Source organism: Silene latifolia, chromosome 1 (assembly GCF_048544455.1).
Source record: "Silene latifolia isolate original U9 population chromosome 1, ASM4854445v1, whole genome shotgun sequence".
NCBI lineage: Eukaryota > Viridiplantae > Streptophyta > Magnoliopsida > Caryophyllales > Caryophyllaceae > Silene > Silene latifolia.
In genome coordinates this window covers 24,466,706-24,475,958 of record NC_133526.1, presented here as the reverse complement: position 1 = coordinate 24,475,958, position 9,253 = coordinate 24,466,706, and the positions used below count along the sequence as shown (strand labels likewise).

Below are 9,253 nucleotides of genomic sequence, written 5' to 3'. Positions count from 1 at the left end.
GTGGACAATTTATGGAGGCAAATCTCGGGGTTAATCCTAGCTACACGTGGCGTGGAATTTGGGAGGCTCGGGAGGTGTTGAAGTTGGGGATTAGGAAGCGTATTGGTAATGGGTTAAGTACGAGATTGTGGTCAGACCCATGGGTTCCACACACACAGTCGAGACTCATTATTTCTGATAGGGGGGGAGGCACCGGTGGATATGCGTGTGGCTGAACTATGGACTGCGGATGGTGGGGCGTGGGACACGGCCAAAGTTAGTGAGCTTTTTCTACCTTTTGAGCAGGAACGAATTCTAAATATTCGTATTAGCGATACGAAACCGGAGGACTGTTGGATGTGGGACTTGGAAAAGAGGGGCGAGTACTCGATCAAATCAGCTTATAAAGCTATGGTAGGAGACGAGTTGGAGGGTGCTGGGTCCTCAAGCTATGCGGGGGAAAAGAAACTTTGGAACCATATTTGGAGAGCGAATGTGTGGCCGCGGGTCAAGGTGTTTATATGGCAGCTATGCAACGAGGCGATTGTCACTAAAGCCAATGTAGCTACCCGTGTTCGATCCATTGATGCAGGTTGTCCTATTTGTTGTTGCGAGTTGGAGACCAGTCTCCATCTTGTAAGGGGGTGTGGGTGGACGGGTGGGGTGTGGGATAGGCTTGGGATTGGAGTAAGGAGGACGGAGGGGTATGAGCGGGTGAGGGAGTGGGTGGAGGACGTGTGGAGGGAGTTGGAGGATAGTGAGATAGATTTGTTCATGTTCGGGTGTTGGGCGATGTGGGAAGCAAGAAATAAAGTGGTTTTCGAGCAAGAGCAGTTGGATGCAATGCGGGTGGTGAAGAGAGTAAAGGGTATGAGAAGGGAGATGGAGGTGGATATGGGAACCGCGGAGGCAACATGGGCTATTCTGGGTGGGTAGGGGCAGTGGGAGAAACCAGAAAGGGGGTATGTGAAGTTGAATATAGATGCGGGGGTGAAGGAAGGTTGGGGAATGGGAGTAGGAGTGGTTTGCCGTGGAAGCAATGGGGAGGTGGTCTGGGGTTTAGCAGAGCACAGGGGGGAGGAGATGGAACCAAAGTTGGCGGAGACTATGGCGATTCTCGAAGGAGTTAAAGAGGCGAGGAGCAGGGGCCATACGAACATAATCATCGAGAGCGACTGCAGACCGGTGATTGACGCATTAAAGAAGAAGGAGCAAGGCCAGAGTGATTTCCATTTGATTTTAGATGACATTTTCTATTTTTGTTCTGTTTTTAATTCAGTTATTTGGTCTTTTGTTAGTCAGAAACTCAATAGTGTATCGCATGAGCTTGCCCATTTTAGCTCGTCTGAAATAGGTAGGCAAGTATGGGATTGTTTGTTACCTGAACAAGTCATGTCGGTCGTTGGTTACTCGTGATATTAATGAGATGAGGTAAACCCGCCTTTGGGGTTGTTTCAAAAAAAAAAACTTAGGGGTTGATTTACCTAAGTTATGGATCTGCTCCCGTAACTATTTACCAAGTATAGTGGCACCAATGAAGCATTTTTGAAAAAATATAGGTTCACGTACAATTCGAAAAAACAAGAAAGTTTGCTTGAATTTGACGAGTACTTGATCACAATGTCCTAAAAAAAAATACTTGGAATATATTCTCAAACAAAGGCTCAAGAGTATCAGAATTCAGAAGCAAATAAAACACCAAAATTCCACAGTGCAATCTTTGAGAAATCTTCCAGAAAAAGGTGGTCGGATAAAGCACAGAAGACAGATCAGTCGGGTAACAAATTCAGAGACCATAAAATTATCATCAGCTAGAGAATTTAAACATGGTCTTGGTCATTTGACAAATGTCGGGTAACATACTTGCAGCAAGTAAACGAAAGTAAATGACTGCTGGCGTTGCTTCACTTCAAATTATTGAATACGCTTTCAACCACATTGTTGTTACCAAATTTGACGGGAATCAAGCCTTTTCGGCAAAGCCATCACCGGGCACATCATCCCCAAAGCTATTTTCTGGTACCCCAGTGGGATTGAAGTCTCCAGCATCATTACTCACTGGGCTAGTAGAACCGACTCCGAATTGATCGCCAGAATCACTACCAAAACCTGAACCACCCTCAAACCCACTACTGGCAAACCCGCTGTCGGCTGTGACATTACCACCAGCAGCATCACCAACTCCATGGCTTGCACCACCGCTGCCATAACCTCCAGCATAACTACCACTGTTGCCTCCACCATAACCACCACCACTTCCCCCACCATAATTTTGTCCCCCACCATAATTTTGTCCCCCGCCATAACTACCACCTCCACCATACCCACCGCCACCGCCGCCCATGTAACTGCCACCACCAAATGCACGAGGGGGTCTGTCTGCTGCATAATCCACCTTTACCCTACGGCCTTGGAGATCCTGCATGATTGACAAGTACAAATTTAATCAAGGTAGCATGACCGATGAAATAGGATGAACAATCGACATTTCAAAACCGTTAACCAGATAATGGACCACAAACAGACAACAAAAACATTAACACATTGCCTCAAAAGTTCCCCCCGCCAAATGATAGAGGTAAGAGGATTGGATTTACAGACCTTATTCCTATAATGGATCACAACAGATAAAAAGATATGTTTGTAGTTTGTACTGCCACCATCACAAAGACTAACCTAAATGCTAAAATGCTAACTGCCTTTTCTTATTAGCACGCACAAATAAATTCATGGAGATGGGAATAACCGCACCGAGGCATCAGAGAAGCAAGCCGACAAACACAATCAATACCTGTCCGTCCAATGCCTGGATAGCACTAGAAGCCGCTTCAGTAGATGAAAATGTGACAAAGCCAAAGCCTTTAGACCTATTCTGCTCCCTGTCGTAGATGACTCTAGCTGCAATGGTAATTGTAAAAACATCAAACAGGACACCTGGAAACTTCTACCATTGTATAACAATGGGGAGGAAATAGAAAAATAGACTGGAGATGTCAAGAGATTCTGAAGTTGACAACTTGGAAATAGGTCAATCAATTAACCAGCTCATTACGTGGCACAATTTAGCTGTACCCAAAATTGATTAACTAAATCATAAATATTAAAACAAAACAATTCAAATGACACTACTCTGTACACGTGTTTCAAGACCACTTGGTTACTGCAACCCGTGAAACGAAATGGATAAAGACTACTTGGTTGCTAATTCGTAAAAATTAATTGTTGACAACCGAGTGAAGTAACCAAAAAAATGCACTAGAAACTGCTAAATCAAACCCAGGCGTAACATAGTTGGTAGGCATTTTTATTCATCACTGCTAAGTGCAATTGAAAAAATTACAGAAGTTAACTGCAGTTATACACACCTTCGAGAACTTCACCATACTGAGAAAAGGTTGCATGTAAATTTGAGTCATCCACCGCCCAAGGGAGGCCTGTATTTCATTGGAAGTATAGTTATTCAAGGGTACCCAAAAAAAGTAAGTGAAAACTACTCTAACACGTATAAAATTGCACAAAAATACCTCCAATGAAAACTTTAGAAGATGACATGCATCTTAGCGCTTGATAGATATAGGGGTTAGATGCTGAAAACTGTGAACCAATCTGCTTGCTCGCACTCTGTTTCAATATACTCCCGACTTTATTAAGAAAAGCCATAGCTAAAGCCTACAAGAATATAAAAAGACGATTAAATTAGACAAATAAGCATCACAATGTAGCTCACTGAGTATCGCTTGTATCACAAGATAACTACGCAGATGATGCACACAATGAATAAACTAAAAAGAAAACAATGGGATTATTAAGTTGGTTTTAAACTAACTGGTTCAAATACATCTTCACCAACAACGGTCTTGAACCCCTGTGTTGATGACCGTGTTGCGACCATAGTAAAGTGTCGGAGTAACATATACTCCTTCCGTCCCTGTCAATTGTTGTCCTTTGATTTTGGCACAAAGACCAAGGAAAGGGGAGGAGGTCAATTACTAAATGGTGGAACAAATTGAGTGTGAATGATCAAATTGCTCATCAAATTCATTCTTAAAATAGAAAGGACAACAATTAACCGACACACCCAAAATAGAATAGGACAACAAATGAGCGGGACAGACGGAGTAGCTAACATCCAAGCTAGCTATCCACGAAAAACTATTAATTTTAACTTACATGGAAAACGAGGTAACTAAATACGAAGTACTTCTCTTCGGTAACTATCAACAACAGTTTCCACAGTCGAATCGAAACATCCTACATTTCCCAAACTAATACTACTTCCTCTATTTTACCGGATTAACCCCATTCAACAATTTTCTTCTCACTGAGAACGGAGGGAGCGCTTCACGATTAAAGAAAGCTTGATTACAAATGAAAGAGGAAAATCATAAAACCCTAACCCTAACATCATCAAGACATCAACACAAAAACAAATTCAAACACTGATAGAATCACTAACAAATCAAAATCATAACAACTAACTACAAATCAACGAAAAAACAAACAATACCAAATACAAACATTTTTTTAGAAATAACGATAATTAACATTCGATTGATGAATAAAATCGTTTTAACATTTGAAGGATTATTATAAAAGAAGGATAGAGAAGAACCTTGAATTGGATGAAAAAATGGCGATTTGATTGATTGAACGATAAACCCTAGAAAATGAGAGAAAGGGTTTTAGGATCGCGATTTGGGGGAAGAGGGATTTACAGGAGAAGGGAAAATGTAGAAAATGTTGACTATGTATTGTAAGGTTATGTGTGTGGTTACATCTTGACCGTTGATAAATTGAGGAATTAATCCCAGCCGTTCGATTAAAATGTTAATGAGGATACGACAATCATACGTGGGTGGTTATTAATTTATTATATCCACTAGTTTAAACCCGTGCACTACATGCACGCTACTTTTAAAGTTTAATATTATTAGTACCTTATAATTGTTGACATTTTTCCTTTTCTCATCATTGCTTCGATAAACAAAAGGTGAAATTGAAAATTAGTTAATAGATTTGAGTTAGAAGTAAATATATTTTAATAAAAATATTTTTATAGTATAAAACTAATGAGTTTCAATGTATATTTTATTTTCAATCTTTTTTGTAACAAAACTAATAAAAACGATATACAGATATACAATTTTGTTTTTATATGGAATATGGGTCAACTCAATATCTAGATTTAGTAATTTATTGTTTTATATCAATTTTATTTTAATTTAATTAAAATATTATAGTTCAGAGTTTAGTCAAAATAATATAACTTGATAAAAAGATTAATTTTAATGAAAATATAATATATAAATTAAATTATAATTATCAGTTTCCTTATTTAGTGAATGAACATAATTATCATTACTTGCATTTTTTGAGAATATGCATTTTGGCGGGAAAATGACAGAGATCACCTATTCTTTTAGTAAATAGGAGATTCCAACCTATGGCTACTACAATATGACTATATCTACTATTACTATAGCCATTCCAATATCGAACCAAACTTCTATGAGCAAATATCCGAAAAACCGTGTATTATACACTTCAATTTCAGCCGTTCGGAAGGTCTTACCGGACCCTGTTTCTTTTTATCCCTATTTTTCAATCACGCGTCCGAGCTCATTTCGGGAATTAACCTGTTCGATTTCAGCCTCAAATAACGAGTTTTAACACATTTTTCACGATAATCCGAGTTTTGGCGAATCTTTGGTTTGTGTCACACCGGCACCCCCAAATGTCTTCCGTTGGTGTTCAAATTTTGCGTGGCCGCTTTATCGACCGTGTAACTTTCTATGCGATTTTCGGAGAATTTTGTTAAAGGGACCGGAATCCCGAAAAACCGTGTATTATACACTTCAATTTGTACCGTTCGAAAGGTAAATCTTTGGACCGCTTCTTTTTCTTCTGTTTTTCAATCACGCGTCCGAGCTTATTTCAGAATTAACTGTTCGATTTTGACCTCAAATAACGAGCTTTAACACATTTTTCACGATAATTCGAGTTTGGCGAATCTTTGGTTCAGGCACACACCGGCACCTCCAAATGTCTTCCGTTGGTGCTTAAATTTTGTGTGGCCGCTTTATCTGACCCGAGGAACTTTCTATGCGATTTACGGAGAATATTGTTCGGGACCGGAATCCCGAAAAACCGTGTATTATACACTTCGATTTGTACCGTTCGGAAGGTAAACCGGACCTGTTTCTTTTTCTCCTGTTTTTTAATCACGCGTCCGAGCTCATTTCGAAATTAACCTGTTCGATTTGACCTCAAATAACAAGCTTTAAAACATTTTTCACGATAATCCGAGTTTCGGCGAATGTTGGTTTGTGGCACACCAGCACCCCAAATGTCTTCCGTTGGTGCTCAAACTTTGCGTGGAGGCTTTATCGACCCGAGAAACTTTCTATGCGATTTCCGGAGAATTTTGTTCCGGGACCCCGGAATCCCGAAAAACCGTGTATACACTTCAATTTCAGCCGTTCGGAAGGTCGTACCGGACCCTGTTTCTTTTTTTCCCTATTTTTTAATCACGCGTCCGAGCTCATCTCAGGAATTAACCTGTTCGATTCCAGCCTCAAATAACGAGCTTTAACACATTTTTCACGATAATCCGAGTTTCGGCGAATGCTGGTTTGTGGCATATCGGCACTCACAAATGTCTTCCGTTGGTGCTCAAATTTTGCGTGGCCGCTTTATCTGACTAGAGGAACTTTCTATGTGATTTCCGGAGAATTTTGTTCCGGGACCCAGGAATCCCGAAAAACCGTTTATTTACACTTCAATTTCGGTAGTTCGGAATGTCGCACGGACCCTGTTTCTTTTTCTCCTGTTTTTCAATCACGCGTCCGAGCTTATTTCTGGAATTAACCTGTTCGATTTCAGCCTCAAATAACGAGCTTTAACACATTTTTCACGATAATCCGAGTTTCGGCGAATTCTGGTTTGTGGCACACCGGCACCTCCAAATGTCTTCCGTTGGTGCTCAAATTTTGTGTGGCCGCTTTATCTGACCCGAGGAACTTTCTATGCGATTTTCGGAGAATTTGTTTCGGGACCCCGGAATCTCAAAAAACCGTGTATTATACACTTCAATTTCAGCCGTTCGGAAGGTCGTACCGGACCCTGTTTTTTTTTCTCTCTGTTTTTCAATCACGCGTCCGAGCTCATCTCAGGAATTAACCTGTTCGATTTCAGCCTCAAATAACGAGTTTTAACACATTTTTCACGATAATCCAAGTTTCGGCGAATGCTGTTTTGTGTCACACCGGCACCCCCAAATGTTTTCCGTTGGTGCTCAAATTTTATGTGGCCGCTTTATCTGACCCGAGGAACTTTATATGTGATTTCCGGAGAATTTTTTTCTAGGAACCCGGAATCCCGAAAAACCGTGTATTATACACTTCAATTTCAGCCGTTCGGAAGGTCTTACCAGACCCTGTTTCTTTTTATCCCTTGTTCCGGGTATGAATTCCGAAGCAGGTTTGTTTACCACGCTAGCTTTGTCGAAGAATGCCTCTTCTAGCCTTGACTGCTCTCCTCGGCCTCTCCTGCGACAATGAGCAAACTGAGGGCTTGGCTTTGTGCCAAGCGTACTCACTCCGACGCTCAAGTCAGTGAACTTACTGTGATTAGGTAGTATGTAACTTGATTACGTGTATGATAGAGAGATGAGAGAGATAATACCAATTTAAGTGGTTCTTAGGTTAGATTCTGGATCCCTTCCTCAATGAGGATTGAGGAGTATTTATAGACTTTCACCTCTTGTCACGTAGTGGCCAAGTGGGCCAAGTGGCATAGCGGTGGAAAGAGGCGATCTACCCTCGGCCGAGGGACCCATGGCAGGCCGGCGGGCCTGGTTGACTCCATGCCGAGGGTTCTTGGATATGAGTACGCGGGTATGTGCCCCGGCTGGTAGGTTGCCATGCCGAGACCCATGCTGCAGGCCGACGGGCTGCATCGGCTGGGATGTCCAAGTCATTGGCTTGCTGTGGATATCTTTGACCTCGTTCAATATGTTGACTTGGTCAGCGGCACAGAATATGCCCCATCAATTTGCCCCCAGCGTAGTCTATGCCGTGGTATGGGCTCGATGTATCTTTGAGTGTATATTCGTGCAAGTGAAAATTTTACGCCGGCCTTTTTCTCCCTCGGCTTACTCTGTACGGGCCGTACCGTATCCCCCCTCCACATGGATGTGTAATGGACATCAAAATGTGGAAAGAGAAGGTCTTCTTGGCGGCGGACCCAAGGTTGATAGTGCGGTGTATTTTTGATTGCCCCGACGGTCTTTGCCTAGCTTGGTTAGTCGTGTTTCTTGCGGCGGAAAATAGATATTTTTAGGAGTTTTTTGAGGAAGGTGAATAGGCAAAGGGATATGAAGGGGCGTGTTGAAGACGCTTGGTTCTTGTTGCTTTGATTGACATTCAATTGCGCGTCGATTGACATTCCGTGTACGCATGCACGACATGTGTCTCTTCGTTGATTGGCCGACGCTTCATGGGTGCGTTTTGATTGGTCCTCCTTTATGGGCCTTTGCCTATAAATACGGATCTTTGAAGTGAAATTGGTTAACAATTTCATTCATTCTAAAAATTTTCTTCTTTCCAAAATTCCAAGTCTTTCCCTCTCTTCCGATCTTCAGAATTTTTACGTCGGCGTAGCACTTTTCTTCAAGGTAAACCAAAAAACCTTTTCAACTTTTTGTTTTGTTTAAGTAATTGTTGTGAACCATGTCTTCTCGACGCCGGTCCCGATGCCGTGCGCGGGGTTCCCGTCCCGTTTTGAGGAGGAGGAGGCGGTAGCCGCAATTCCGTTAAGGTCGAGGGGCCCTAGGTCTCCTTCCCCTGAAGTTGACCCCGAGTTACGGAGCGGTGGGAGGATGATGACGATGTGGATGATGATGAGGAAAGGAATCCTTCAGTGCGGAGAGGGCGGCGGTTTTGCATCATTACGATATACGTACCATCGGCCCCAATCGTGCTTGGACCGATGGGCTCGCCCGCATTGCTCGCTCTCGAATTTTTCGAAGAGCACTTCTTTTTGGCAAGGGGTACAACATTGTCATCCCTAGAGAGGATCAGTCCGTCTGTTGCCCTCCCCCGGGTCACATCGGCGTATATATGAGACACCTGGAGTATGGTCTCCGGTTTCCTCTCAATATTTACGTCTCTACCATAATACAGGCGATGAACGTTGCAGTGGCGCAGCTTCACCCGCTTGCCGTTAGGACTATAGTCGGCTTTGTGTGGTTTGTGTCGCTTTAGGGGGTGATCCC

At 42.3% G+C, this 9,253-nt stretch overlaps 2 protein-coding genes across 2 annotated transcripts; one reads left to right on the top strand and one right to left on the bottom strand.

The window, feature by feature from the left end:
• The first annotated feature begins 987 nt into the window (after window positions 1-987).
• Window positions 988-1,395, top strand: LOC141642190 (uncharacterized). Its single transcript, XM_074450907.1, has one exon. The coding sequence runs from the start codon at window positions 988-990 to the stop codon at window positions 1,393-1,395; it is 408 nt and encodes a 135-aa protein (XP_074307008.1).
• Window positions 1,396-1,505: 110 nt separating this feature from the next.
• Window positions 1,506-4,740, bottom strand: LOC141601484 (uncharacterized). Its single transcript, XM_074421776.1, has 5 exons — window positions 4,592-4,740; window positions 3,504-3,648; window positions 3,345-3,413; window positions 2,771-2,877; window positions 1,506-2,398 (listed from the first exon to the last, which is right to left on the bottom strand). The coding sequence occupies exons 2-5, from the start codon at window positions 3,637-3,639 to the stop codon at window positions 1,943-1,945; spliced, it is 768 nt and encodes a 255-aa protein (XP_074277877.1). The 5' UTR covers window positions 3,640-3,648; window positions 4,592-4,740; the 3' UTR covers window positions 1,506-1,942.
• Window positions 4,741-9,253: the final 4,513 nt, after the last annotated feature.

Bases quoted from the DNA above. Each gene is read 5' to 3' on its own strand.
- LOC141642190 (XM_074450907.1), top strand. From the start codon at position 988: ATGGGAGTAGGAGTGGTTTGCCGTGGAAGCAATGGGGAGGTGGTCTGG.
- LOC141601484 (XM_074421776.1), bottom strand. From the start codon at position 3,639: ATGGCTTTTCTTAATAAAGTCGGGAGTATATTGAAACAGAGTGCGAGC. The intron at 2,878-3,344 runs GTGTGTATAACT...TTACCATTGCAG, and splicing joins GTATGGTGAAGTTCTCGAAG to CTAGAGTCATCTACGACAGG. The intron at 2,399-2,770 runs GTATTGATTGTG...TCAATCATGCAG, and splicing joins TCCAGGCATTGGACGGACAG to GATCTCCAAGGCCGTAGGGT.